This window comes from Muntiacus reevesi, chromosome 5 (genome assembly GCF_963930625.1).
Source record: "Muntiacus reevesi chromosome 5, mMunRee1.1, whole genome shotgun sequence".
NCBI lineage: Eukaryota > Metazoa > Chordata > Mammalia > Artiodactyla > Cervidae > Muntiacus > Muntiacus reevesi.
In genome coordinates, this window is record NC_089253.1 from 107,468,968 (window position 1) to 107,496,644 (window position 27,677).

At 54.3% G+C, this 27,677-nt stretch overlaps 1 protein-coding gene across 2 annotated transcripts in view; it reads left to right on the forward strand.

Annotated features, from left to right (window-relative positions):
- KIAA1614 (KIAA1614 ortholog) overlaps window positions 1-27,677 on the forward strand; it is a 42,566-nt gene that overhangs the window by 2,096 nt on the left and 12,793 nt on the right. The window contains exons 2-6 of one of the 2 annotated variants that reach the window (XM_065936159.1): window positions 313-1,259; window positions 2,113-2,176; window positions 13,233-13,376; window positions 23,411-24,897; window positions 27,519-27,645. In XM_065936159.1, the coding sequence (XP_065792231.1) occupies window positions 313-1,259; window positions 2,113-2,176; window positions 13,233-13,376; window positions 23,411-24,897; window positions 27,519-27,645 (2,769 nt within the window). Of the gene's footprint in view, window positions 1-312; window positions 1,260-2,112; window positions 2,177-13,232; window positions 13,377-23,410; window positions 24,898-27,488; window positions 27,646-27,677 lie in introns of both variants that reach the window. The other variant, XM_065936158.1, reaches the window with a different exon arrangement.

Consider the following 27,677-nt stretch of genomic DNA (forward strand, 5'->3'; position numbering starts at 1 on the left):
TTTTCCCTCTGGTCCAGACTGGGCAGAAGAATAACTGTTGCTTGACCCTTCACTGTCCCCACCTGTAAACTGGGGATAGAAAAATAAGACTACTCCGACTTGGAAGAAAAAACTCAGTAGTGACTTATTTGTACCATCCAAAGACTCGTGCTCCCCAAGGTGCTTTCACATTGTCCAGGGGCACCCCCTGATCTGACCCCAAGTTGTCTTCCTCCAGACAGGGCTCTATACCAAGGCACTATGGAGACCCAGGAGGTCGTGGGAGCTGGCCAGGTAGTGGGTCTAAGGCGCTCTGTCTGTTTTTTCCTCCAGAGAACCCCAAAGAGGGAGCAGAACGGCCAGCTCCATGGAGGTGACCTCAGCTGTGGAGAGAAGCAGCCCTGAGCCACAGCCGGAGAATGGACACCTCCCAAGACCCTGGCCCTGCCCTGGAGAAGATGGAACACCCAGCCCAATGGCCCCCCGGCCTCCCGGGGCACGGGGGATACAGCTCCAGGGCCCCTCCGTGCTGGAGTCCAAGGTGAGGGCCTTGAAGGAGAAGATGACAGCAGGCAAACAGGTGGCAGGCCCCGGCCTCCCTTCCCACGGGCGGCCGGCCCTCAAGAAACCCAAGAGCAGACGAGTCAAGGTGGTTGGGACCAAGCCTCCGTCAGAGGGACCTTCCCCACCCGAGGCTGTGGTGGTCCATCACACGCAGAACCTGAATGACAGGCGGCTGGACCACAGTGTCACTGAGGAGGAGCCCGCCAGGAACGGGGACGCGGAGCCGCCCAGGTCTCCTGCCCCCGGACTCGAGTGCTGGAACAGAAGGAGCCCGTGGCCTCCAGAGGGTGTTCAAACCCGGCCTGAGCACGACAGAGCTCTGCTGCCCGGGCCCAGCTCTCTGCAAGAGGGCCCCATCCACACGGTCACTCCAGGCCGGCCGAGGGGCTCTGGTCCTTGTAACAAAACCACCCACGAGCTCACCCTGCGGAAAGGAAGGTCACACCCCCGGCAGGATGGTCTCTTCGCCCAGGGAGACCCGGACAGCTTGTCTCCGACCTCCGAGGAGGACTTTGTCCCCAGGCCAGCCCTGCTGGGGGATCTCTGGAAAACCAGGGACCTGGGGGCCCTTGGCACCGGGGGCAGCACCTTGTCCCTGTCTGACCGCGTGGAGAGGAACCGCCTTCTGCTGCAGGAGATGCTAAGTGTTGCGGGGCAGGGCCCCTCCAAGGTGGGAGTCCCAGGCTGGACTTCATGCTGGGATAGAGCTGTGCCAGGTAAGGCCCACTGTCTGGGTCTGGGGGGTGGGGGCAGTGGGGGGAGTCCAGGAGAAGGAAAGGGAGATGGGGGTTACCTTGGAGGGGAGGGATGGGAAAGTGGGAGAGCACAGCTGTTTATCACCAGATTCCTCGGTTGTCCTCTTAGTCTGGGCTTTGACACAGATTCTTTATCACCTCACAGCCAGCCCCATCTGCTAAAGGCCACCCCCAGACCCCCCAGACCACCAGTCTCTGACTTTTGGCACCAGGGACTGGTTGCATGGAAGACAGTTTTTCCATAGACTGGTAGGGATGGTTTCAGGATGATTCAAGCGCATGATGTTTATTGAGCACTTTATTTCTATTATTACCATATCAGCTCCACCTCTGATCATCAGGCATTAGATCCCAGAGGTTGGAGACCCCTGTCCCAGACCACTTGGAAAACCTCCACAGTTTCTTCCCTGTGGTTCTTTCGACAGTGGCTTTTTGACGATGACATGTCCTCAGCCCGCGGTGGACTTCATTGTCCTCGGGTAGGAGCCCCTCCCCACAGAGAGACCCAGCCTCCAGGCCGGCGGGCTGAGCTCAGGTGGCCGTGGTGCTGCAAGTGTTCAGGCCTTAGCCATGCTCTTGCCCTTCCTTCCTCCCACACCCAACGCTTGAGAAGACCCCCGTGGGCCCTCAGCTCACGACTGTCCCACCAGCAGTCACTGCGACAGGCTGAGCCTCCACCTGGGGGGTCGGAATTATCAGGGGAGTAAATGGCTGCTGGAGAAAACTTTCTCCTCCGTGCTTGTGCTCATTAAGCGGCAGCTGAGAGCCCAGCTCCTGGCTCTGCCCTAATCTCTGCTTCTGCTCTGGGTCCTAGAGCGACTAGCCGGGGACGTGGACTGGGACTCCGGCATCTCCCTTCAGGACTCGGACCAGAACAGGTAAGCGCTCAGGGCACACATCTTCTCTGCGTCTCTCCTGGCCGTTGTCCCTGTTCCTTCATTTGCTCTGAGGCAGGAGAGTAGGAGACCTGGAGAGGGGGAGGGGACGAAGCAGCTGCACCCCGCAGGCAGCCGTGGCTCCTCCCGGAGACCTCCTCGGAGGCACCCATCACCCCCTGATGCCCAGGTGGTGGCCCTGCTGTCTGTGCAAAACTGCGGGGTGCAGAGCACAATGCTTGGAGCACTGCAAACCACCTGCTCTGCAACTTGGGGTCATTTCCCTGCCCTGGCCTCTTGCTTTATCCTTCAAGTGGGCCGAGTAATACTTGTGTCATGTACTTTTCGGACTGTTGTGGGACTGAACACAAGATCAGTTCAGTTCAGTCACTCAGTCGTGTCTGACTCTTTGCGACCCCATGGACTGCAGCACGCCAGACCTCCCTGTCCATCACCAACTCCCAGAGTTTACTCAATGGATGTGAAAATCCTTGGGGAAAGCATGCGAATGCAAGGCTTTTACTCTGACAGTTCCTTTCCCAGTCAAGGGATGTGCTGGCTGATGTAAAGGTCTTCATCTCCCCCAACCTCCCCAACTTTGTTCCAGCCCCTCCGTTGATGTCCGAGGAAAGCTGGGCACCTGGGGTGGGGGTGGGTGGCCACGGGGCTGTGTCATGACCAGGCAGGTGAGAGGAGTATCTTCCGGGAGGGCAGGGGGGCCGTCTGTGGCTCCATCGGTGGCTGCCCAGGGCTTATCCTCATCCTCTGTCTTCACTGCACACCGGGCACGTGAAGCTGAGCGGGGTCTCAGGGCTGGGGGGCAGCTGCATTTCCCCTTTCTGTGCAGTGACGTCACCCTCCTGCGGGTCTTGTGGTTTCTGCAGAGCGCAGAGGGCAGCAGTGTCTCTTCTGCAAATTCCCTGCCCACTAAATTCCACTTGGTTTGATCTCCCCTCCAGAATATGTGGACCCCCAGTTCTGTTTCCACACAGTGAGGGCTGCCCAGGTTCAGGAGATTCCATCTCTGCTTGGCCACTGGCCTTCTCACTGACTTTGGCTCTGGCTGAGAGCCTGGTGGAGAGGGGGCTGTCTGGCTCCTTCTTCCCTCATTATTTGTGATTTGGGATCGTAGCTGCCCCCCCTTCTTCCAGGGGTCTCTTCCCGCCTCCCTGGCCACTGTGCTCAGCCTCTCCTCACATTGGCATCTAGCCCAGCCGCAGTGTACAGGCTTGTGGCCGTAGTCCTCAGTGACGCCCTGTCCCCTGCCCTGTCCCTTCGTCCTTCCTGGGGAGCCATAAAGGAGACACCCTGCCTGCGCAGACATAACTTGTGCCCAGAGGAGCTGGGGCCTCCTCTTCGGCAGCTGCACGTCCCCCCGCCCCGGCTCTGTCTTCCCTGGGTGGGAGGAAGGCTCAACTGCTAGATGTCCACGGGGGTTGTCCAGAGGTCACTATTGAAAGAAGCTGAAGCTCCTGACTTGCATTTTGGATACTAGGTAGTTAAAACAACATCTTAAACGACAAGAACCTCAACCATGGGGGTTCGGGAGGGGCTTTCCCCTAGTCCTGCAAGGAGATGGTCTGTGTAGGATGCTCAGGGTAGGAATTTCTGGACTATTATTTCACCAGACCATTTGCAGTGGGTTAGGTGTGCAGTTTACAGTGGCTCAGAGGTAAAGAATCTGCCTGCAATGCAGAAGATGTGGGTTTGACCCCTGGGTTGGGAAGATCCCCAGGAGAAGGAAATGGCAACCCATTCCTATATTCCTGCCTGGAGAATCCCATGGACAGAGGATCCTGGTGAGCTACAGTCTAGGGGGTAGCAAAGTGTCAGACACAACTTAGCAACTAAACACACACACAACGTGTGTGTGTAGAGGTGTAGACTGTGAAGATGTGTGCATATGTATATTGTATGATGATCTCATATGTGTTTATATGTGGAATGAGGTGGATGCCCAGCATATATCCAGGCACAGAGTTGGCCTGTCTCTGACTTTCCAAGGGAAAGCTGTCCCCTTGGCTTGTTTAGAAGGTCATTCACAGTGCCCCATGGACCTTTATTGGTGATCTGCACCCTGCTGAGTAGACACCCTTTCTGGCTGAAGAGCCAGAAAGCATGCCTGCTTCATGGATGGGAGGAAGTTCAGCCATGTCCAGAGGCCCCTGGGGACAGGGTTCCTCATTTGGCTCTGTTCCCGAGACTTCCGGGCAGATACTAAAGCAGTCCCTGAGACCTTGCAGGTTCCATCTCTCCCCTAAGCAGGACGGTTTTATTGCTGCTCCTTCTCTATATCTGAGCTTCCTGAACGGCCTTTGAAATAAGGCACACTTCCCTCAGCCCTGTACCCCTGGCCACATGGTCTGCATGGAGGGGCTGAGGACCCTGGACAGTGTAGACTCTGGGACCATGGCGGCCGTCATGATGGCCATCCTGAAAGGGTCAGGACATCAGTCAGGACGTGTTCTGGCAGTGAGCCCCTTACATCTTCTCAGCGTTTGAGGCATAAAAGGTCTGGTTTCACACTCAGTCAAGTTTAGCATCCGTGCAGTTCAGTGTTACAACCAAATAATCACCAGGTTGACGATTGATCATTAATCTGGTCAATAACGACCAGGTCAGCCCAGCATGTATTTATGTCCTCAGTTGTTACTGCTCTGTATGGTGGTAAGACAAGAAACCCAAAATGATGGTGAAACAGCAGAGCCCAAGACACCAGACCTTGTCTGACTGGCGGGGTTAGCCCAACTCATTGCAGGTGGTCACAAAGAGAGTCAGCTGTGGAGGCGAGACCCTCGAGATGCCGAGGGAACACCAGAAATGTCCCAGAACCAAATGGTTGTCCCGTCCACTGAGGGAGGAAAGGAGACTCCATCCCAGAGGACAAGCCACGTTGTGGTCCTTCCTTCCAGAAGACCATGCTGACACTCAGTTCCAGCCCTTGTGCTGTATCACATCCTGACATTATCCTGATAACCACGTGTTAACTGTTCCCATTTCACTGACGGAGACCCCTCTGGGCAGAGGCTAAGCGACTTGCCTGGTGATAAAGCTATTAAGCGTTGGAGTCAGGGTTCACAGTCAAACTGCTTGGCACCAAGGGCTGTTCTCTAACCATTATGCTGCACTGCTACAAGCTGTCCCCCCAGGTCACGCCTTGGGTTAGGGGTCTGGGGGTCCTTGGCCCCCTCCCCCAGCCTGGTATTCTCAAGTATAGACCAAGCTTGTTTCTCTCCTAAGTCACGTTGACATGATTTGGGAAATGGGGCTTTGATTTGCGGGGAGAAGACAAGGTGACGGGTAAGCACTTCAGGATGACAGAGGACGAGGTGGTTGGATGGCATCACTGACTCAATGGACATGAATTTGATCTAATTCCGGGAGTTGATGCAAGACAGAGACGTCTGGCATGCTTCAGCCAATGGGGTCGCAAAGAGTTGGACACGACTGAGTGACTGAACAACACAACAAAAGCACTTCAGGGAGGCCCCGTGGGGGTCGGTACTGTCAGCGATGACCTCGCTCACGGCCGTGTGTGAGCACTGGACTCATCAGAGATGGGAGGGGGAGGGCACTCTGCTCGGGGGCTCCGCCCTCATCCATTCTTAGAAGCCTGTGGTGTCCCGTCCCTGCTGTTTGTCAAACGGCCAGGACTGCTCGGTCTGTCCACTGTCTTGAGGCTCTGGGAGGGCAGAGCAGGATTATACATTGCCTTAGGACCCTAGATGAACCCTGCCTGTGCAGAAAGTACATGAAACCAAAGAAGCCGCTGCCATCAGCACCATCCTCACCCCAGGCCCTGCACAGGAAGGGAGTTGACTCTTTACAAAAAAGCACTCAGCCCTGGGCTGCTGCAGGCCCCAGGGAGACCCCCTGAGGCCCGGGGCCTGCCTGGGCAAGCTGGTTGGGGAGGCAGTGCTGTGGGACCCAGGCTTGCTCCGCTTCTAATCAGGGCCTTCCATGTCTGTCATCTTTAGGGGGCAGAGGGGCAGACCCTGAAGTGTGTCTGCAGGAGCTTTAACCCCTGCTCAGCTGTGGGGTCAGTGGAGGGGCCAGGGTCTCTGGGGTTGTTTCGTTTGTGCTGTGATGATGAAGGAAGCACAGAGGACTTCCTGGGTTGTTGATTGCCCCCATCCCTGTGGCGGAGTTGTGCCCATTTCTAGATGCAGAAACGGAGGCTCAGAGGGAGCCCGGTCTCAGTGTGTATACCTCATCACGAGAAAAGAAGGAACAGACATTGGGTTCCGATTTTCAGGCCTCCATGGAGACGGCTAGCAGTCAAAACTCCCTGCCCCGAAGCTGTCTGCAGGCTCCAGTTTACAGGAGAGGCAGACAGGGAACCCTCAAGAATTTCAGAGGCCTGGGCTGTGGCTCAAGCGGTCAGGCCCACAACTGTGAGAAAACCCTGGGCTTTTAAAACTTAATTTATTACCTAGCATTACACCGTGTATAATTTCAGAAGGAATTCCCACTTTGCCCTCATTGCCCACTCTGCCTCCACCAACTTTGGCTGTTGCTGGTGGATCTTCCCCTGGAGCTCCTTGTCGGGCAAGGACCGTGCTATTCTCTCTGGGACCTGGGACCTGCCAAGCGTCAGCACGGTACAGGCATTTAGAATATGTTTGCCAGAAGCACACGTGTATGAGTGTAACTGAGGGCTCACCCGGGGGTGGACGCCCTTGTGGGCTTGATCAGATCTGATTGGAGCCAGGAGACGACATTCCAGATGGGTAAGACCTGCAGACATGGAGAGGTACGTGGTGGATTTGATGGAAGATACGATCAGGACACAGGGTGGGAGTGTGGGCTGAGGCCATTTTTGGAGAGCCTGGGAATTTAGATTTTAAGTAAGGTAGGAGGAAATGGAGGGACATTTTCTGTCTCTCTCCTCTTGACAAGGTTGGGAGTGGCAAGGGGTTTCCTCAGTTTTCCCTTGTGTCTGTGTATCAGACCTGACGGGCTTCCCTGGTGGCTCAGATGGTAAAGAATCCGCCTGCAATGCAGGAGACGCGGGCTCAACTCCTGGAGCAGGAAGTTTCCCTGGAGTAGGGAATGGCTACCCACTCCAGCATTCTTGCCTGGAGAATCCCATGGACAGAGGAGTCCATGGGTCACAAGAAGTCAGACATGACCGACTGACTAACACACACACACACACACACACACACACACACACACACACACACACACACACACACACACACACACACACACCTTTGTCGGTGGGCAGGATAGGGAATGGCCAGGTATACGCAGGATGGGCAGGGGCTCAGCTAGTCTTCATTACACCCTTTCCTAGGTTTGTCCTCAGGTATCCCTGCAGCCCTGTGACTCCTGGGGGGGTCTCATGCTCACCTCCAGGACTCCTCATGACCCCCTGAGTCTAGGGAACCAGAAAGTCCAGAACCTGGCTGGGGAGCCAGAATGACCTGCAAACCCCCTTGCCAGGCTACCCGGGTACCAGGCCACAGTGCACAGCAGTGTCCCAGCACTGCCAGGAGACGGGGTCCTCCTACCAGGGAGGGTGTGGTGTGGCAGGAGGGAGTCCTGGGCGTGAGCGTGAGAGAAGCAGCTCTCCTGCTCCCAGGAATCGCAGGGCTGCAGGTGCACCTGAGGGCTCCCCCCGGTTCAAGGTGTAACGAAGACCAGCTGAGCCTCTGCCCGTCCTGCATACTGCCCCCCGCCATGCTCAATCCTTCCCCCAACTCAGATATACAGACACGAAGGAGAACTTAGAGGAAACCCCTTGTCACTCTCAAACCTGCAAAGACTAGAACTAAAAAGAAGAAAATTACATTTAGCCACTCACCAGTGTTTTCAACTACAAACACACCCCTGAAGCATCTAGGGTTCTGAGTCCCCATGGAGAAGGAAGGATGCTATCGCTTCAAGCCCTCCCTCACAGCGAGTGTCGCCTGCAACTTTCCTCCATGTCACTGTCACAGTCATACACCCCACACGTGAAAATCTCATTGGGGTCCCAATCTTTATGAATAGAGGGGCCCAGGAAAGTTAATTTGCTCAGATCATTCATCTGTGAGGAGCTGGGCTGAAATTCAAGAGGAAGCCTTCCTCCCTGGCCTTCAGAGTGGAATAGGCCACTGTCCCCCTACCTGGGGGTGTTGTGGTCACCTGCCTCCACCCATGCAGTGCTGACCAAGGGGGAGACCCACAGGGATTTGTTCTCCTTTTCCTTCTTCAAGAAGGCAAGGACAGAACCACTTTGCTCTCCCAGTAAGGAGTCGACAACCTAGGGAAGCTCTGCACGCCTCCGCACACGTCTTTTCAAAGGTGTTCAATAAGGTGTATCCCACAGCAGCCATCCTTTTTTATTTATTTGTTTTATTTTATTGAAGTATAGTTGATTTACGGTGTTGTGTTGGTTTCTTGTGTATAGCAGAGTGATCGTTATACATATATTGTTTTTCATTTTTTCTTTCATTATAGTTTATCATAGGATATTGGATGTAGTTCCCTTTGCTATACAGTAGGACCTTGTTGTTTATCCTTTCTGTATACAATTGTTTGCATCTGCTAATCCCAAACTCCCAATCCTTCCCTCCCCCACCCCACCTCCTCTTTTACAACCACATGTCTGTTCTGTGTGTCTGTAACTCTGTTTCTGTTTTGTAGATAGGTTCATTTGTATTTTAGACTTCACATGTAAATTATATCATACAGTATTTGTTTTTTTCTTTCTGATTTACCTCACTTAGTATGATAATCTTTAGGTCCATGCATGTTGCTGCAAATGGCATGATTTGATTCTTTTTTTATTCCATTGTGTATATGTACTCCATCTTCTTTTTCTGTTCCTCTGTTGATGGATGTTTAGGTTGCTTCCATGTCTTGGCTATTGTAAATAGTGTTGCAATGAACATAGGGACGCACATATCTTTTCAGATTATACTTTTCTCTGGATATGTGCCATTCTTAAGGATGCCACTCCTCCTTCTATTTTGAGAGAAGTACCCATTTATTTTCTGGGTAGCAGCTTCCCTCTGCTACCAAATAGCCTCCTCCAACTCCCTGTTCAATGGAAATTGCCTTTTCTGTTGAGCCCTGTGCAGGGTTCCAAAGGTCTAGAACGAAACCCACCAAGCCCTCTCCAGCTTCAAGATAGCCTGTCACTTCTGAACATGCCTTTGTGTGACATCCCCAGGATGACAGGGGATCTCTTTGGCAGGTGATTTTGGTTCACGTTCAGGGATTCCATCTTTCGCTCAGCAAGGGGGTGAGAGGAACTTAACAAAATAATGGTGCAAATAATAAAAGCAGTGATGATAATAAATGCTGACATTGATTGTATCTCATCAAGTGCTCGGCTCTGTGCTCAGTTCTTCTGAGGTGGTCGGTTTCACTTAACAACTGAGCTCTTTTTTTATGAGAGGAGGAAGCCGAACCTTAACGTCTAAGTCACCTGCCAGGATGACACAGCTAAGTGGCAGCCTAGGATGAGAAGCCGGGCAGGCTGTCCCAGTGGACATGAACTTGGGCAGCCTCTGGGAGACAGTGCGGGACAGGGAAGCCTGGCGTGTTGCAGTCCATGGGGTCGCAAAGAGTTAGACAGGACTTGGTGACTGGACAACAAGCTGTCCCGGAAACACACTTCTGACCTCCACTCTAGGGTCTGTTCTGTGCATGTCCTGCAGCCCTGGGAAGAAGGCTTCTATAACAGTGAGCTCACAGGCCCCTGCCCACATGGAACACGTGGTCCAAATAGGTTCTGAGCCCACTGTTGCCCTCACCTGGGGAGCTGCACACAGTATGACAGAGGAACGCTCTAGGCTTGGTCATGTGAAAGCTCGCTAATGTACAAAAATGGCACAGTGGCTGGGCAGAAAGGTGAATGTGTGTTTGGTCACTACAGATGTTCCTTCTCCTTGCTGCATCCTGGACTCTGGGAAATGTCAGATCCCTTTCCATCCCAAAGTGTTTTCCTAATTCATGTTCCTGGGATGAAAGGGTTAAAGCCAGACTGGCTGGAGCTTATTATTTTAATCCAGGATTATGGTGGCTGCAGAAGGAGGCTGCTCTGTCTCCCTGACCTCCCTGACTGGGAGGAAACGGTGGTGGTCCTGACTGGAGATCTTGATCTGGCTGTGCCTGGCTGGGAGGGGAGCTGCAGGCAGGGCTCAGCTGGTCTCTCTACCAGGACGCGGGGCTTAGATGGAGAGATCAGAGTGGGCGGGGCTTTCCTGCTGCTCTTTGTCCTGGGGGCAGCTTAGGACGCTATGGTTGGAAGGGCGGCTGGAAGGGCCAGGAGACTCACGTGGATCTCCCGTTGTCCCCCACAATTAGCTGTTTGAGGCATTGCTGCTTCTTGAGGGCCAAGCATCTGCTGGGTGAGCCCCCTAGGGAAGGACCTCAAGATTCCCCACCTGGCCTTGTGGTACTGCAGACTACCTGGTCAAAGACGTAGGTTCATGGGGTAGCAATGTGGATTCTCTCTCTGTCCAAATCCAACTGTTTACAGACAGGGAAACTGAGGCCCAGGGGAAACATTCAGCCTCTTTAACCCTGTGCCCCACCCGCTGAGCTCACGAGCCCTGGGTGTGCGAGCTCTCACGGAAGTGACATCAGCTCTCTGTCCTCAGGTGGAAAGTCTTTGCCTAGCCACGCAGGGACCGCCCCAGCCCTGCCAGGCAATCTGCAGAGGGACCGAGGGAGCGGGGACCTTGGGCTGTAGTCATGATGGGGAGGGGTTGGCTCCAGGGCTGTGGGCACGTGCGAGTGGAGGGTCTCCCTCAGATAGCGGAGTGTGAAGCTGTCTGCCTGGCGGGGTCGGCGGCCCTTGGGTGGACCAGGACAATGCAGCGAAGTGGGGGTGGGGGGAGACTAGGGCGGTTCCTGGAGCTGCACCTGCTTGCCCCCTGCCGCTGGGGAGAAAGACCCCTTTCCACCCACAGGGTTGTCAGGGCCCACCTACTCCAGAGCACACCATGACCGAGAGCCAGCTGCCCTCCTGACCTTGGCCGCTGTCTGGGAAGGTGGCTGCCTCTCTCCTCCCTGCTCAGTTTGTTCCTGCATGGATGCCTCCAGGCGCCTCCAAAAAACCCTGCTTTTCTAATCAGTGGAGAAACCAGCTTTGTCTGCCAGAAACCAAAGCAGGGCAGCTGATGAAAAGGAAAAAAAAAAAAAAACAGCGCCAAGTAGAGGGAGCAGAAAGAAAAAACAGCAAAGCTGGAAAATGGCTTCGAAACCTGGGGCGAGGCCGTTCCTGACAGCATCTGGCCAGCTGCCTGGAGCCCCCCTGCCTGCCCACCAGGTCTTGTGACAAATGCCGTCCGACAGCCGGGCGGCCACAGCTGTCACCGGAAGGCTCTGAGCGTGCGGGCTGGCAGCCAGAGGCCCGTGGCTGCAGAGGCGTCTCTCCGGGCTGGTAACCTCATTATCTCTGCTGGCGGAGCCGGAGCCCCGGGGAGCACAGCTGCTCTCAGCAGTGCGTTGGAGGCCCTGCCTGCTCGGGAAGCTGCACAGAGGGCTCCTCGCCTCCCAGGGCAGCGGGCCTTGGGAGCTCACTCCTCATTCTCTCCTGGAAGCCCTCCTGGTTCCAGAACCATGCCTGGGCCCTGCCAGGGTCCATAGGCACAGATGGTGCCTTTATTCTGGCAGTTCTTAGTTTTTATCTTGGCCCCAAAGCAGGATTAGGTGCAAATAATGGGAAAATAAAAAGAAAGAAAGAAAGAAAGAAAAATCATAGACTGCCCAGCGCTCGTCCAAGGTTGTCCCAAGGAGGCCTCAGGGTTGGGCCGTTTTCCACTCACATCTCTATCATCTGTCACCTAGGAAACGACTTGGTACCATCCCCCCTGTCAAGACGAGTCCCCTTTCTCCAGGTGACGTATGGGCTGGGGAAGGCACGGGATTTGGCGGGCTGCAGACTGAGATGCAGGCTGGCCTGAGCCTCTAGCCGCCCAAGTCCTCCTGCGGACCCTCCCTGGCGAGGAGAGCCCAGCGTGTGTGACAGCGAGGAAGGGCAAGGGCAGCCGCGGGCGGTGCAGACATCGCATCAGAGAGTGTGTCTGGCTTCAGCCACAGCAGGCTCGGCCGGCTCTGGGACCCGGGGCGGGGGGGAGCTGGAGGGTGCGGCAAGGATGCTGGAGGCAGTGGGACTGGCTGTCGTCTGCTCCGCTTCACTTGATGTTCAACCTTGAGCGACAGACCACATGTTCCTCTCTGCTCAGAAACACCCTCATCTGTCAGGCAGAGAGCGCTCCTGCCCCCGGGTCAGCCTGCCTGCGGAGAGGGCCCTCCGGTCAGCGGGAGGCTGTGGGGCGGCTATTATCCCTGCGACCTGCCACTCTGTCACCGGGAGATGGCTTTGAAAAAAGGCTGCTGTCATTTTCGGCAGTTCTGGACTGGCCGGGGAGGCGGCGCAGCTGGGTGGTGGTGAGGGCTGCTGGAAGAAGACCCTCGTTATGATGAGGAGGGAGCTGTTTGCTGACTTGGTGTGGGTCCAGCTTAGTTCCTCTCGGACCTGACCTGATGTCTGTTGGGTTAGGATTGGAACTGAGGCAGGAAATCACCGGGACTTATAAAGATGTCATTCTCTCAGAGGAGCAGAGCGGAGATGGGCAGGGTCCTGACGCCTTGTGTCTGTGGCGAGCGCTCAGGACGGTGCGCTGGGAGCTTGAGTGGGTGTGTGTGGGTGCCGAGAGACAGAAGGAGAGAGGGAGGTGACGCGTGTGGAGACCATCTGCTGGGCACAGGCCCAGCCCAGCAGCCCTGGGCCCCTTCCTTCCCCTCCTCCCAGATAACTCCTGCTGTCTGCCCAGGAAAGGAACAATGGAGTAATACAGATTCTCCCCTACCCTTTTCTAGATCCTCCTGGGGTCTCTGCCTCCGGTCTCTGAGCAGCTGTCCAGGGTGGGCCAGTTCCTTCCAGAGTCGCCAGGTCCCAGGCTGGTGCCCTCCGTGTGGGAGCTGGCCAAGGAAGGCTTCCATGCGGGGCTGTTTCTGGCACAGCCACGCTCGACACTGTTAAAGCCCTCCTAATCCCTGTTATTTTCTTCTAATCCCTCCCCCCACCCGCTCTGGCCCGCGTGCCACGCTGCAGGACCTTCGGTCCCAAGCCGGAGCCCGTGCTGAGCCCCAGGCATGAAGAAGCCAAGCATCTGCTGCAGAGAGCCCGCATGAAGGCCAGGACCCGGCCCGTCCGTGCCAGCCACGACATCGTGCCCGCCCTTGCCCTGTGCAGCCGGTGAGTGGGGCCCGGGCCAGGCCGGCTGGTATGGGCTACGGCAGGAGAAGAGATGGGATCCAGCCAAAATGCCGCCGCTCACTCCTCCCCCGTGGTCCGTGTGGGAGCTCTTCCCATGTCAGGCATCACTTTCATTCTTTTAGTCAGTTAGTACATCTTCACTGAGAGCCTATGGATGGCATGTTAGGGAACATAACCTGAGCCTCCCTGGGGCAACGGAGGTGTCACAGTCTCCAGGGAGAAGGACCAGCAGATGGGTCAGTACAGTTCTGCGGACTGTGGTGTAGGAGAGGAAAGATGTGTGTGTAGGGCTGGGAGTCTACTGTAACTCCACCTGGAAAGGAAGGGGAAGCTTGGAGGAGGTGGATTCTAAGTTGGAGCTTAAAGGAAACATAGATGTTTACTGGGCAGATGAGGGAGGCAGGGGTGAACATCCCCAGGTAGAAACTGAGCAGAAGCAGTATTCTCAGGCATTGGGCCAGAAGGCCCAGTGGAGGCCAGTCACGGAGGCCTCTAGGACTGATAGACAGTTTGGAAGCCTCATGTAATAGCTCGGAGCCACCAAAGGATTTCAAGCAGCTGGGTAGCACCATCACCTTTGTATTCCAGTAAAGCTGCTCTGGCTGCAGGGACGGTTGGATCTGGGGAACTAGGGGGACAGTGTGCAGTGATGGAGGGAGAGAATGGAGACGCAAGGTTGCCCAGAGCCAGAGCAACAGGCTTAATGAGGCAGCAGAGAAGTGGTTAAGACTCTGGAAACAGACCGCTGAGTTCTGGCTCTGCCACTTCTCAGCTGTGTGCTCTTGCGAAAGCCCCTGTGCCTCGTTTGCTTCTCTGCACAATGGGAATTATACCAGAGCCCGTCTTTCAGGGTTATTGTGAGGGTTCTGTGAGTTCATATAAAGTGTTTAGAACAGCCCCAGGCATGTAGTGAGTACCCTACAAGTGTTACCTCTGAGTGAATCATGCAATCACCTGGATGAGGGGAGCATGAGAAGGGGGTGCATCCAGGATGGAGCCCAGGGTTCTGACTTGGTATCTGGAGGTTCAGGAACCCTCAGTGCAGGATTAGGCTTGGGAGGGGTGCCCTCAGAACACCCACTGGAGATGCTTATCAGGCAGTTGGATACAGGAGCTGAGGAGGAGGACAGAGGTCAGACTGTAGATGTAGGCATCATCCCGATCTCACAGTGCTGGGGCCATGAGGGCAGGTGAGCTCGTCAGGGATGAAGAGATGAGAAAAGAACAAGTGGAAGGATGTTCAGCACTCCACACGGGTAGCTACCCCTTGCGTGACATCCCATCCCCATCTCTGTGCCTGTTCCGTGTATGATGCGCCCCAAGGAATCACTTACAGGTGGAGTTGGCGGGTGCACCTGACCTGCAGTGAGGCTGCCAGCCCAGGTCCAACTGCCTCAGGCCCCAGCGGGACCATCTGTGGCTGACCAGGCCTGTGGCTTCTTGGGCGCAGTGGATACTAGAGGGAGCGAGGATTCTCAGCGGAACTGGACTCCGTGTTCTTTGACGGGGATGCTGAGCTGGCTTATTAAAGACTGAGGACCTTCCTGGCACCTTTGAGATCACTTCAGCAAGAACAGAGGGCTGCTGCTTGCCTCTGGGTTCAGCATCACTGTGACTCTAGGAGAGGGGCTCAGGAGACTCTAAATCCTGGCGAGAGGTACCCCACCAGCTCCCCTGTTATCTCTGCATTTTGTGTCTTGTTTCTTTCTGGTTGGAGGACACTAGTTAGGAATGGGAAGCTCCTTTGAAGCATCCTGACTGTTCTTCTCTGCATGTATACGTGGCCCAGAGCCTTAGACTTCCATGGAGCCCTCCTGTTCCACTTTCTGTAGGTACTGAGGTTGAGTTGGGTAGCTGCAAAACAGGCAAGATTCTTGAGAGTTCCTTAGACTGCAAGGAGATCAAACCAGTCAATCCTAAAGGAAATCAAACCTGAATATTCATTGGAAGGACTGATGCTGAAGCTAAAGCTCCAATAATTTGGCCGCCTGATGCGAAGAGCAGGTTCATTAGAAAAGACCCTGATGCTGGGAAAGATTGAAGGCAGGAGAAGAAGGGGGCAACAGAGGATGAGATGGTTGGATGGCATCACTGACTCAATGAACATAAGTTTGAGCAAGCTCCGGGAGACGGTGAAGGACAAGGAGGCCTGGAGTGCTGCAGTCCATGGGGTCACAAAGAGTCAGACATGACTGAGCGACTGAACAATAACAGCAAAAATCTGCAAAGCAGACCAGATGATGTAAATGTACCTTGGGACACTTCCTCTTCCCCACATTGCATCAGCAGCTCACGACAACCCCAGCCACTAACCTTAAAGTAGGTTCCCTCTCACCAGGCTGTTCTCTGGCAGTAGAAATGCAATTGAAATGCAAGGTGACCCACTTTAGCAGCTGCTGTGTCCAGGAAAGAATTACTTTGACTTGGCAGCACTGGTGAATCCTCAGAGGGTATAGCTGAAAAATCAACGCCAGATGGCTTGCTGCAGATGCTTCTAAAGGTTACGCTTGTCAGATCACCCTGGAGAGCCGTGCTGAGCTAACGTGGCGATGCCACATAGGCCCGGGGCCTCATTAGACGCAGGAGCCCCTCCTCCACCCCCCTGAGCCCAGAGACATCACTCGTTCCAAAGAGCAGCCTGATGAAAGCTGACGGAAGAGTGGGACAGACAGGCACAGCAGCCCCCAGAAGGTCTTCTTTATCTCAGGTCTAGCTGGAGGTGGCTGGGGCCATCCTGAACAGACAGTCTTTTCCAGGAGGTGAGGAGGGGGCCAGCCGCAGCTGCATTTTCTGGAAGCGCATCTGCAGAAATGGAGAGCTCTTGGAAGCGCAGGCTCTTGCAGTTGGGGGGACAGGCACAGCTGGGTTGGTGTTCCTGGTGCCAGGAGGGCAGAACACGCCCATGAGAGGCAGGACCTGGGGGGGGACACTGCAAGGGCTGGCGTCCTGTGTCGGTGGCCGGGTCAGGCTGCCTGTGTGGCTCGGACAGCACTGTGGTGGAAAGGGGCCTTTCCGCAGAGGCTGTTTGGTACCAGCGTCCAAGCAGACAGGATCCTCTCAGAGATGGATGGTCGCGGAGGCGCTGGCAGTGCCTCATATTGACATGGTGTGGGGTCTGCTTGCTGCTGGAGTGCCTTATTTGCTCCGCAGTTGTCTCCAAGATCCTCACCGTACCTTTATGCACGGGTCCCAGCACTGCTGGTGGGGACCTCGGTGATTCAGTAATTGAGCTGAAGGTGCCTTATGTGATTGGGGCTTCCCAGGTGGAGCTAGCGGTAAAGAATCTGCCTGCCAATGCAGGAGACGAAAGAGATGTGGGTTTGCTCCTTGGATCAGGAAGATTCCCCGGAGAAGGAAATGGCACCCCACTCCAGTATTCTGGCCTGGAGAATTCCATGGACAGAGGAGCCTGGTGGGCTATGGTCCATGGGGTCGCAAAGAGTCGGACATGACTGAGCACGCACGCAGCAGCATACCTCATGGGATTAAGCTGTTCCACATGTCTTCATTTCTTCTTCTTCTTAATGAAGGCAGTATTTGAGAATTTTATTTGATTTGTTTTGGGCATGATGCTATATTGCATGTGGGATTTTAGTTCCCTGACCAGGATCAGAACATACGCCGCCCACCCCCACCTCCCTGCCTGAATTGGAAGCACAGTCTTCATCACTGGACCACCAGGGAAGACCCTCCATTACTTCTTTTAGAACAAAAGTGTTATTTCTACCTTTGGCATGAATTCCAGGATGACTGAGTTCACCAGCTTGACTGTATAGTTTAAGGTCATTTATGTAGCTGAGAGAACCTGGACTTCCTTTTTAGATGAGGAATATACCACCTCTAAAGCTGAGTGTTCTTCCTCTTAGAAAGTATAGCCCGTGTGCTGTCAGCAGAGCAGGGCCTTGCCCCCGGGGCCCAGTGTGGGGTGTTGTGTCTACGCTGGTGCACTGAGAGTCCAGGGGCCTCTCCTGCACTGGGCGGGCCTGGCTGACCGGGGCGCCCTGCCCGTCCAGCAGGGGCAGAGCTTCTGCTCAGAGGGGCTCCTCCTGTTTCCAGAGGGTGAGATGGTGCTGTTTCCTTGGCTGGAGCCTTCCTTTCTGGGCAGGAATGCTCTGGACACCTGACCCAGGAGCCCCACACTGTCAGTGAGCCCGCCAGAGGGGTTGTCTCGCCACCCCTTCTCCGGTCCTGACAGGCTCAAGGGATGCAGTTGCAGATGGGTCCTTATCCTGGGTGCCAAGGACTGCAGCACCTCACAGTCACTTCAAGAGAACGGTCACCAGGAGGGGGTCAGAGGGACTTCCCGGCCATGCTGAGATGAACAGAGAGAGACACTGCACCTCCTCACCGGGGGTGATTCTACCCAGGAGCTTTCCATCTCGGCCAGACAGCCCTCTCCAAAGGCAGGCCCACAGTATGACTTTTGGGGGTCCTAGGCACTCTGGCCTTCATGACTCCTTCCTCCATACTATGTGTGTGCGTGTTCAGTCATGTCTGATGCTTTGCAATCCCGTGGGCTGTAGCCTGCCAGGCTCCTCTGTCCATGGGATTTCCCAGGCAAGAATACTGGAGTAGATTGCCATTTCTTTTTTGAGGAGATCTTCCCGACCCAGGGATCAAATCCATGTCTCTTGCGTCTCCTGCATTGGCAGGCAGATTCTTTACCCCTGAGCCACCTGGGAAGCCCTTTCCCCATAAACGAAGTTAAATTTTATGACCATGCTGGGTAAAAGGTGACTATATTAATATTATATCTGAGAATGTTTTCTTTGACTGATAAGTGTGTTTATTCTCTTTTGACTTTAAAAGAAACTGAAACATTTTCATTGGCCCCAGGAGAATTGTGGTTCCCAGGTACCTGGCTATTGTGCCTGATGGATAAGATGGCCCTTTCTGCATATGGGTTCCAGGAAACAGGATGACTGACAGTGTATCCTCAGAGCAGCCCAGGATCTGCTCAGATCTCAAAGCAGGCAGATCCACTTACTTAGAAGTAGTTCTTTTTAAAAACAAACAACACTCCTGGATTAGCGCCAATTGGGGAAAACACTGGAGTCGGGGTTGGTGGCTGATGTGCAGGCTGCACCCAGGGCAGTGTAAACACCAGGGAACACCCAGCGTCAGGCTTCAGGGAGGCCCCCAGAGCTCGCACCGTAGCACTTTGCAGCATCCTTGATTTAGGAAGTACTCACCCACTCCTTGGTGTCAACTGGGGGCTAGGGTGCAATGCAGTATGACACAGCAGGACCTTGGCTCTAGCTTTATTTTGCCAGCTCAGCATTCATGGCTGGGTGAGCGCCAGCCCCTTTCTTGCTGTGACCAGAGGCCCCAGGTCCACGATTTGAGGTTGTGGTGAGCTGACATGGCACAAGTGAGGGAGTAAGCTCTCAGCTGTAGCTGCTTCCCATGGAGCTTTGCAGGGAATCAGTCTTGGACAATTTGACTCTGACATCTCAGGCAACCCCAGGATCCCCAAGGGTAGCCTCTATTTGCCATACTCCATGCCATCTGTGATCCAGATCGCTCTAACCCATCAGGGTCTTGAGATCAGTCAGCGGCCTGGCTGTCGAGGCACCCAGGAAGGGGATGCATCGGGATGGTCAGGGATGCCCTCAGGCCCCGGTGAGCACATGTCCACCTGAGTCAGGCAGGCAAGGCCACTTATCCACGCAGAAAGCACAGCCTGGAAGCATGCACTGTCCAGGCTAGTCAATGCCATGTGTAGTTAAGGAAGTCAACCAGTTCAGTGGCCACTCTCCCCACTGGCTGGCATGTTTTAACAGTAATTGTTAAGCATGGATGGTTTCTTCCTGCCCTTGTCTGACCCCCTTTTAAAAAAATTTTCTTTTTATTGGATTATAATTGCTTCATGGTGTTGTGTTAACAAAGTGAATCAGCTATATGTATGCTATATCTCCTCCCACCACGCCCCCATCCCACCCCTCGAGGTCATCACAGAGCACCAAGTTGAACCCCCTGTGTGATACAGCAGCTTCCCACTAGCTCCCTGTTTCAAACGTGGTAGTGGATATACACCAGTGCTACTCTCCGATTTCATCCCACCCTCCTCTTACCCACCCTGTGTCCACATTGAACTCCTTTCCTTTTAATTGCATACCACACCTGTCTTTCTGTTGGGTAGCTGTAAATTTGGTGAAGAAAGAACTCATGTGAAGGCAACCTTTTTGAGAGCACTGACATCTTTCCTCCAGAATAGCTGAAGCATCCAATTAGAGGAAGGATAAGTAAATCAACCAATCACTGACATACATTTCATTTATAATAAGTTGTGGGAGTGTCAAGACAAGTTTGAACGAGTTGTGCTAGGAGGAGAGTATAGTTAGGGAAGCCTTTGTAGGTGCATTTGAGGACTAAAAGCAGTAACAACACATAAAGTATGCCGGCACAGATAACTGTCTGTGTGGGTACTCTTCTCGGTAATTCGAAAGAAGTAGTTCAGTTCAGTTCAGTCACTCAGTTGTGTCTGACTCTTTACGACCCCATGGACTGCACCTCGCCAGGCTTCTCTGTCTATCACCAGCTCCCAGAGCCTGCTCAAACTCATGTCCATTGAGTCAGTGATGCCATCCAACCATCTCTTCCTCTGTTGTCCCCTTCTCCTCCTGCCTTCAATCTTTCCCAGCATCATGGTCTTTTCAAATGAGTCATCTCTTCACATCAGGTGGCCAAAGTATTGGGATTTCAGCATCAGTCCTTCCAATGAATATTCAGGACTGATTTCCTTTAGGATGGATTGGTTTGGTCTCCTTGCAGTCCAAGGGACTCTCAAGAGTCTTCTCCAACACCACAGTTCAAAAGCGTCAATTCTTCAGTGCTCAGCTTTCTTTATATTCCAACTCTCACATCCATGTATGACTACTGGAAAAACCATAGCTTTGACTAGACAGAACTTTTTGGCAAAGTAATGTCTCTGCTTTTTAATATGCTGTCTAGGTTTGTTATAGCTTTTGTTCCAAGAAGCAAGCGTCTTTTAATTTCATGGCTTCAGTCACCATCTGCAGTGATTTTGTAGCCCAAGAAAATAAAATCTCTCAATGTTTTCATTGTTTCCCCATCTATTTGCCATGAAGTGATGGGACCAGATGCCATGATCTTAGTTTTTTGAATGTTGAGTTTTAAGCCAGCTTTTTCACTTTCCTTTCACTTTCATCAAGAGGCTCTTTAGTTCCTTTTGCTTTCTGTCATAAGGGTGGTGTCATCTGCATATCTGAGGTTATTGATATTTCTCCTTGCAATCTTGATTCCAGCTTATGCTTCATCCAGTCCTGCATTTTGCATGATGTACTCTGCATATAAGTTAAATAAGCAAGGTGACAATATATAGCCTTAACATACTCCTTTCCCAATTTGGAACCAGTCCATTGTTTCATGTCTGGTTCTAACTGTTGCTTCTTGACCTGCATACAGGTTTCACAGGAGGCAGGAAAGGTGGTCTGGTATTCCCATCTCTTTAAGAATTTTCCAGTTTGTTGTGATCCGCACAGTCAAAGGCTTTAGCGTAGTCAGTGAAACAGAAGTTAGATGTTTTTCTGGAATTCTTTTGCTTTTTCGATGATCCAACAGATGTTGGCAATTTGATCTCTGGTTCTTCTGCCTTTTCTAAGTCCAACTTAAACATCTGGAATTTCTCGATTCACATACTATTGAAGCCTAGCTTGGAGAATTTTGAGCATTACTTTGCCAGCATGTGAGATGACATAGCAGGAAAGAAGTAACAGGTCTCTAAAATCCAAGCCCCTGTCTCCAGTCAGAACCTGACCATAAGCATGGTCAAAGACTAGTTCTATATTCATGGCTCCTTCTGAAAGAGAAAAACTCCCTGCAGCTTGCCTTTCCCAGCTGTTCAGGTGCCGGTCAGTCCAGAAACTGGTCTTATGTGTCCTCTCCTTTGTGGAAACAAGTAGGGGTCACTTGGTCGTGCTAGTCCCTTCCAACCCTGACATCTCCTGAGTCTTTGATGACAAATGAGTGGCATGGGTAGTCAGAAGAGGAGATAGCATCAAGCTGTATCAGTCGGGGTTCACCAGAGAATGAATCAACACAATGTGTGCTTATAGAGTGAGAAAATTTTATTCTAAGAAATTGGCTCATGGTACCTTGGAAACTTGGTAAGTCCAAAGTCTGCAGAGTAGGTTGGCTGGCTTGAGACCCAGGCAAGAGTTGCTACTCAAATCCAAAGGCAATCAGCTGGCAGAATTCCTTCCTGCTCAGGGAAGAGCAGTCTTTGTTCTATTCAGACCTTCAACTGATTGGACGAGGTCCACCATTCCATGATCAACTTTATTTGAAGTCCACCAGTTTAAATCAGCTTCCCTGGTAGCTCAGCTGGTAAAGAATCCGCCAGTAATGCATGAGACTTCGGTTTGATTCCTGGGTCAGGAAGATCCCTGGGTGAAGGGATAGGCTACCCACTCCAGTATTCTTGGGTTTCTGTTGTGGCTCAAACGGTAAAGAATCCACCTGCAATGCAGGAGACCTGGGTTTGATTCCTAGGTTGGGAAGATCCCCTGGAGAAGGAAATGCTAACCCACTCCAGTATTCATGCCTGGAGAATTCCATGGACAGAGGAGCCTGGCAGCTGTAGTCCATGGGGTCACAAAGAGTTAGACACAACTGATGACTAAGCACAGCACAGTTTAAATGTTAATCTTATCCCCCCCCCCCAAAAAAAAACCTTCACAAAAACATCAAGAACCTGGGCACCATGGCCCAGCCAAGCTGACACATAAAATTAAACATTACACATGGCATCTATACACAGGTATGATTTAATGACTGATAATCAGAGGCAGACAGGTTAAGAAGAAAGATGCTAGGAAACAGTGGCAGGAGGGTTACATAAGATAAATGGGGTGAGAAGCCTGGAGGCCTTGCAAGCTGGAAAGGAAGGCAGAGAGGAATGTGGAAGGCCTGTATCTTTACCCCAAAGACTGTGAACTTGATCCTTTGCCCCCTTGAGAGATGATGTGAAGAAGCTGAGATCCAGGAGGACCAGTGAATAGGAGGCCACTGCAGGGGTCCAGGGTGAGTGATAAAAGCAGGAAACGATGTAAGTCCCAGCTGCTCATCAGTAGATTGGTGGCGAGGTGCTGCGGGGAAAGGCAGGGAGAAATATGGTCCTTATTTAGGTGGCCTCTGATAGACAAGGGCTGGTAGGGTCCATTTACACAGGGATCTGAAACTCAGGTTACCTGGCTCCAGGGGGCCTGGTGTGAGATTTGTGCAGGTGTTTTCTTGAGCTGATCAAGACTTGACCACCATTCACAGAGTCTCCCAGAGTAAAGGCTGGAGACAGAATGTGAGGACTCTTCCTAGCATAGTTAACTGTTGTCACAGCATTTTGGGACAGAGTGTGTGAGAGGGTCTGGGGAGGGGCAGATTCAGGAGGTAGCGTTGGAACAGACTAGATGGAGAGGCCAAGGAGAAATACCAGTGTCACTCTGTCTAAATTTTGCCCCAGCAAGATGGTTAGGAACCCTGAGTGAACACTTTTGAGAGCAGGAATGCTTAGAAACTCTGACTGCAGGTCCCACACGGTCTCCATGGAAACTTATGCTCTTCCCATTAAACCTTTATAACAGATGCAATACTGCCACAATTCATCACAGTTCACCAGATGCCCATGATGGCCAGACTCACTTCTAAACACACACCAGGACTTCGGTATCATCCTTTCTACAGTCCTGCGTTTAATAGTGTTTCATCTTAACTCAGGCGGAGACAGGCAACAGAGGCAAAGCCAAAAGTAGAGAAGGTCATATTCATTTGTTCAGCACTATGTTCAGGATGGGGATGGGCCTGTAGGCTTCTCTGCTGCCCGACTCCCGAGGAACCCGATTTGGGCAACTTTGGGTTGTAGTTTTCCCGGAGCGCTGCTGTGGGAGACCGTGACCCAGGGTGGACGGGTAGGGCTGGTGCGCATCCAGGGAGGAGGCTTGTACCTTCCTCACCTCCTCCTGCTCATGACTTGTCTCCTCCTGCCTGCCCATCAGAGATGGGCGGAAAAGCCCAGCCCTGGACCCGAGGATGACCTTCGCCTGCCGAGACAACCTCCAGAACGGGAACACGAGCGACTCCTCCAGCGGGGAGTCCAGCAGCGGGCAGTGGCCGAAGCGGGGCGCCTCCCCGTCCCACGTCCGCTTTGAGGATGAGTCCGCCCGGGACGCCGAGTCCCGCTACCTGGAGCGGCTGCAGCAACGTCAGCGCCAGGTGCTGAGCACGGCGGACCAGGGCCCCCTGCGCTCCAAGCCCGACCTCGCCGACTACATCCAGAGGGGCTGCCGGCGCCGGGACGCGGGCGCGGGCGCTCTGCACCCATTGCTAGGTGGGCTGCAGCCCGGGGGCCTCTCGGCGCCGCCGCCCGCTCAGGGCAGCGAGAGGAGGTGCCGAGCCTGCGGCCACTGCATCACCCCTGACCTGAGGGTCTCCCGGGAGCGCGAACCCGCCTGCGGGAGCGAGGGGACGTCGGCGCAACCCCTCAGCTCTCGGGGCCTGAGCGCCCCGTTCCGGCTCCTCTCCGCCGCCAAGCCCCGGCTCCACACCGAGTGGATCCGGGAGACGCACATCGGGGACCAGGCGCTTCCCGAGGAGGCGGACTCGGCCCTGGACAGCACCGACACCTCCGACGGCTGCCGGACCGACAGTGAGGAGGCCGGGACCTCTCAGCCCAGCAGGGCCCGTCTGCGGGCCCCCAGGCCTCGGGGAGGACACAGGTGGTTGCGCAAGGCTGAGATGGAGCCGCCCCGGAGCTCTCAGCCTTCGCACGATCTGCCTGGGCTGGAGCTCCTGGAGGTGTCAGATGAGGTGACAGAAGGCGCGGGCCAGACGATGGAAGGGACTCTGCTCCCCAGAGAAGATGCTTTCTCTAAGCCTCCTGTCCAGGACTTGAAGAGGGCTTTCCCCGGGTCCCCGTGGCAGGCTGGACCAGGGCTGGAAAATCACGGGGCTCACCTCGGGGATTTTCAGACAGCCTACGCCATGGCCTCTCCCATGAAGCTGGGGTGCTCGGAGCCAGGCAAACAAGGCCCGGTTATAGAAAGCCACGAGTCTCTGGGAACGGACTGCCCTCAACAGAGCCAGGCAGAGCCCTCTGCCCCCCACCAGGCCCTACAGCCGACTGCTTCCCTCTGCCCTGACGGCTGGGTGCCGACCCCTCCCTCTTCAAAGAAAATCGCCTCACGCGTGTCTCACAGGAAGGCAGCCCTGGCTGGGCTTCGCAGGCTGGACAACCAGGGAGAGCCCGTGGACAGCCCCCTGCCTGCTTCCAGAAGCGCAGCTCCCAGGACCCGCGAGCTCACCCCACCACAGCCCCAGCTCCACAGCCCCCACAGCAGGCACCCCCTGCGGGCCCTGTCCACCAACAACTGCAACAGCAGCGTGCCCCAGGGGCTGCAGAAGCCCTGCGGAGGAGCCATCCTCGTGGGGGAGACGGGTGCCCGAAGCCCCGAGCCTGCAGCACCGCTGGAGGACTGCAGAGAAGGTAAGGGATGGCCCTGGGGCTAGGGTGGTGCTAGACCGGAGATCACGGGCTGGGTTTGTGGCCCATCAGGCACTTAACTGTTCATCTTAATAGATGACAGAGCCGTGCATTGCTCCTAGCAGCCCCCAGAGCCCGGCAGATGTTGGGGAAGTTGGCAGAGTCTGTGAGCGGGTGCAGGATTCGACATCAGCCTAGAGGCAGATTAGCCAACTCCCCCCCACCCCCCGGGGAGGTGGTGGTAGGGCTGCTAAAGGAGCTCCAAGCTCTGTGGCTGTGGGAGGCCTGGGCTTTGAAGGAATTTTACTACCAACAGAGCAGAAAGAGGCAGCAGCTCCAGGATTTACTACTTGCTTAGAGCAGCAAATGCCAGATAATCCCATGGCTAAGGTCCCTCCCCTTCAACATGGTCACTTCATACACTCATTCATTCAGTACAGTGTGAGCACCCATTACAGGCCAGGCACCATCCCAGGCCCTTCAGGGGAAGCATAAGTGAATTAATTCAGCGGGAGTCTACCCCCTGAGACCCTCAACGGCCAAGCAGGTGCTGTCCGGATGACACCGTGACCAGTAAGCAGAGCTCCTACGAGGAGTGCTGGGGTTGTTCCCTGGTGCCCAAGCTCTCCTAGAGCCCCAAGCCTACTGGGCATGCTGGTGTTTCAGCAGGCAAGGCTGCTGAAGGCCAGAGGTATCCCCTCTACCCTTGGAAGGGGTCCTCGTGTCGTGGGCAAATCCTGAGCTTCCCCAATGCTGTGATCTGAGCTGAGGAACTCGGCCACTCGCTCCCGTGGCTCTGGCAGCCCTGGCGCTGTGGTGGCTCGGGAGGAATCCAGGGCTTGGGAACAGTGAGGGGGGAGAGGCCAGAGAGGTGACGGGCCGTGCTGACCTTACTGAGGATGCAGGTGCCCAGCGCCCACCCCACCTCCGGGGTGCCGCCACCCCTCCACTGCACACGGGGAGGCAACGCCGCCCTATCCCTCCCATACTCACAGGAGCCTTGAGGAAGCAGGCCCCACCCTGAGTTCCCGCCTGCCCTGTGCTCAGCGTGGTTTTCCTCCATTCGATGGGCGCTAGGCTGGCTGCCCCTACCCACTTCCTGTGGGGCTCCTATTTTGAGAGTTGCTGACCTTTCTGGGCAGCCCGGCCTGCACCTGCTGGAACAGAGGGCCAGGTGAGGCTCATTCACCACGAGGTCCTGGGCTCCTCACATCACTCCTCTGTCTCCAGTTCTCCTTCTTTCTAACCTGAAAATATCATTAGAACCCATCTCCTAGGAGCTTAGGCAAGAATCCCTGAAGAGGGTTTAACTCTTGCCTAGCGTATCACAGATGCTCCAGAAATGGTGGCTATCGTTTAGCTGTTAGACATCACAGCCAACCGGATTGTGGTTCTTGTCCCAGGAACACAAATCTCTCCCTGCCCCCCCTCCCACCGCCATATATGTCTCTTTCCTTTGTTTCAGTGGAAGAAAATTGACTTACAATGTTGTGTTGGTTTCTTCCATTTCTGTTGTTGTTGGTTTAGTCACTAAGTTGTGTCCGATTCTTTTGCAACCTCATGAACTGTAGCCCGCAAGGCTCCTCTGTCTATGGGATTCTCCAGGCAAGAATGCTGGAGTGGGTTGCCCTGCCCTCCTCCAGGGGATCTTCCTGTCCCGAGGATCGAACCCGTGTCTCCTGCATTGCCAGTGGATTCTTTATCGCTGAGCTACCAGGGAAGCCCTTGGTTTCTGCCATACAGCAATGCAAGTCAGTCAAAATTATACATATATCCCCTCCCTCTTGAGCTTCCTCCAAACCCCCGATCCCACCCCTCTAGGGCATCTCAGAGCACCAGGCTGGGCTCCCTGTGTTATGTAGCAATTTCTCACCAGCTATCTGTTTTACACGTGGTAGTGTACATATGTCGATGCTACTTTCTCATTCATCCCACTCGTTGCTTCCCCCACTGTGTCCACAAGTCCTTTCATATACCTCTTGATACAGGAGGGACATGACCTATTATAAGCAGCCTTTCATTTTTAAAAAATTATTTATTTTTATTTTCGGTTGTGCTGGGTCTTCGTTGCTGCGTGCAGGCTTTGTCTTGCTGCAGCAAGCGGGGACTACTCTTGGTTGCTGGGCACGGGCTTCTCCTGGCAGTGGCTTTTCTTGTCGCCGAGCACTGGCTCTAGCACATGGGTTTCAGAAGTTGCAGCATGCGGGCTCAGCAGTTGCAGCATATGAGCTTTAGCTGCTCTGCGGCATGTGGAATCTTCCCAGACCCAGGATTGAACCTGTGTCCCCTGCGTTGGCGGGCGGACTCCTAGCCACTGTACCACCAGGGAAGTCCAACCCTTCATTTCACAGATCTTTATTCTCATCTGCTGCGTGCCAGGTGCTATGCTGGGGGTGATGGACTTCGGCCCAGGGAAACAGGACCCCTCCCTGCTGCGTGTGGGTCTCACCACCGCCTCCATGGCTCTCGTGGGGCTCCCGCTTCGCTACATCTTCCTCTAGCTCTCCTGCCCCTGTCGCTGGGACTGCCCCCCTCGCCCCCATGACCCATGGGGGTGGATCAGTGCCACGGGAGGATTGTTGTGCTTGTTGCAGGAGGACTCCAGGGTTGTCTTGCCTCAGCAGCTGTTGGCACCATCAGCTCCGTGGGCATCACCTTCTCCCCGGCCTCAGAGGAGCCCGAGGCCAGCCAGGAAGCAGAGAGAGGCCTGCAGAGGACAGAGCCGAGTTCTGTACGGCACGTGTCATCCCGGTGAGCGACAGGAGCGAGAGCCCTGACTCGGG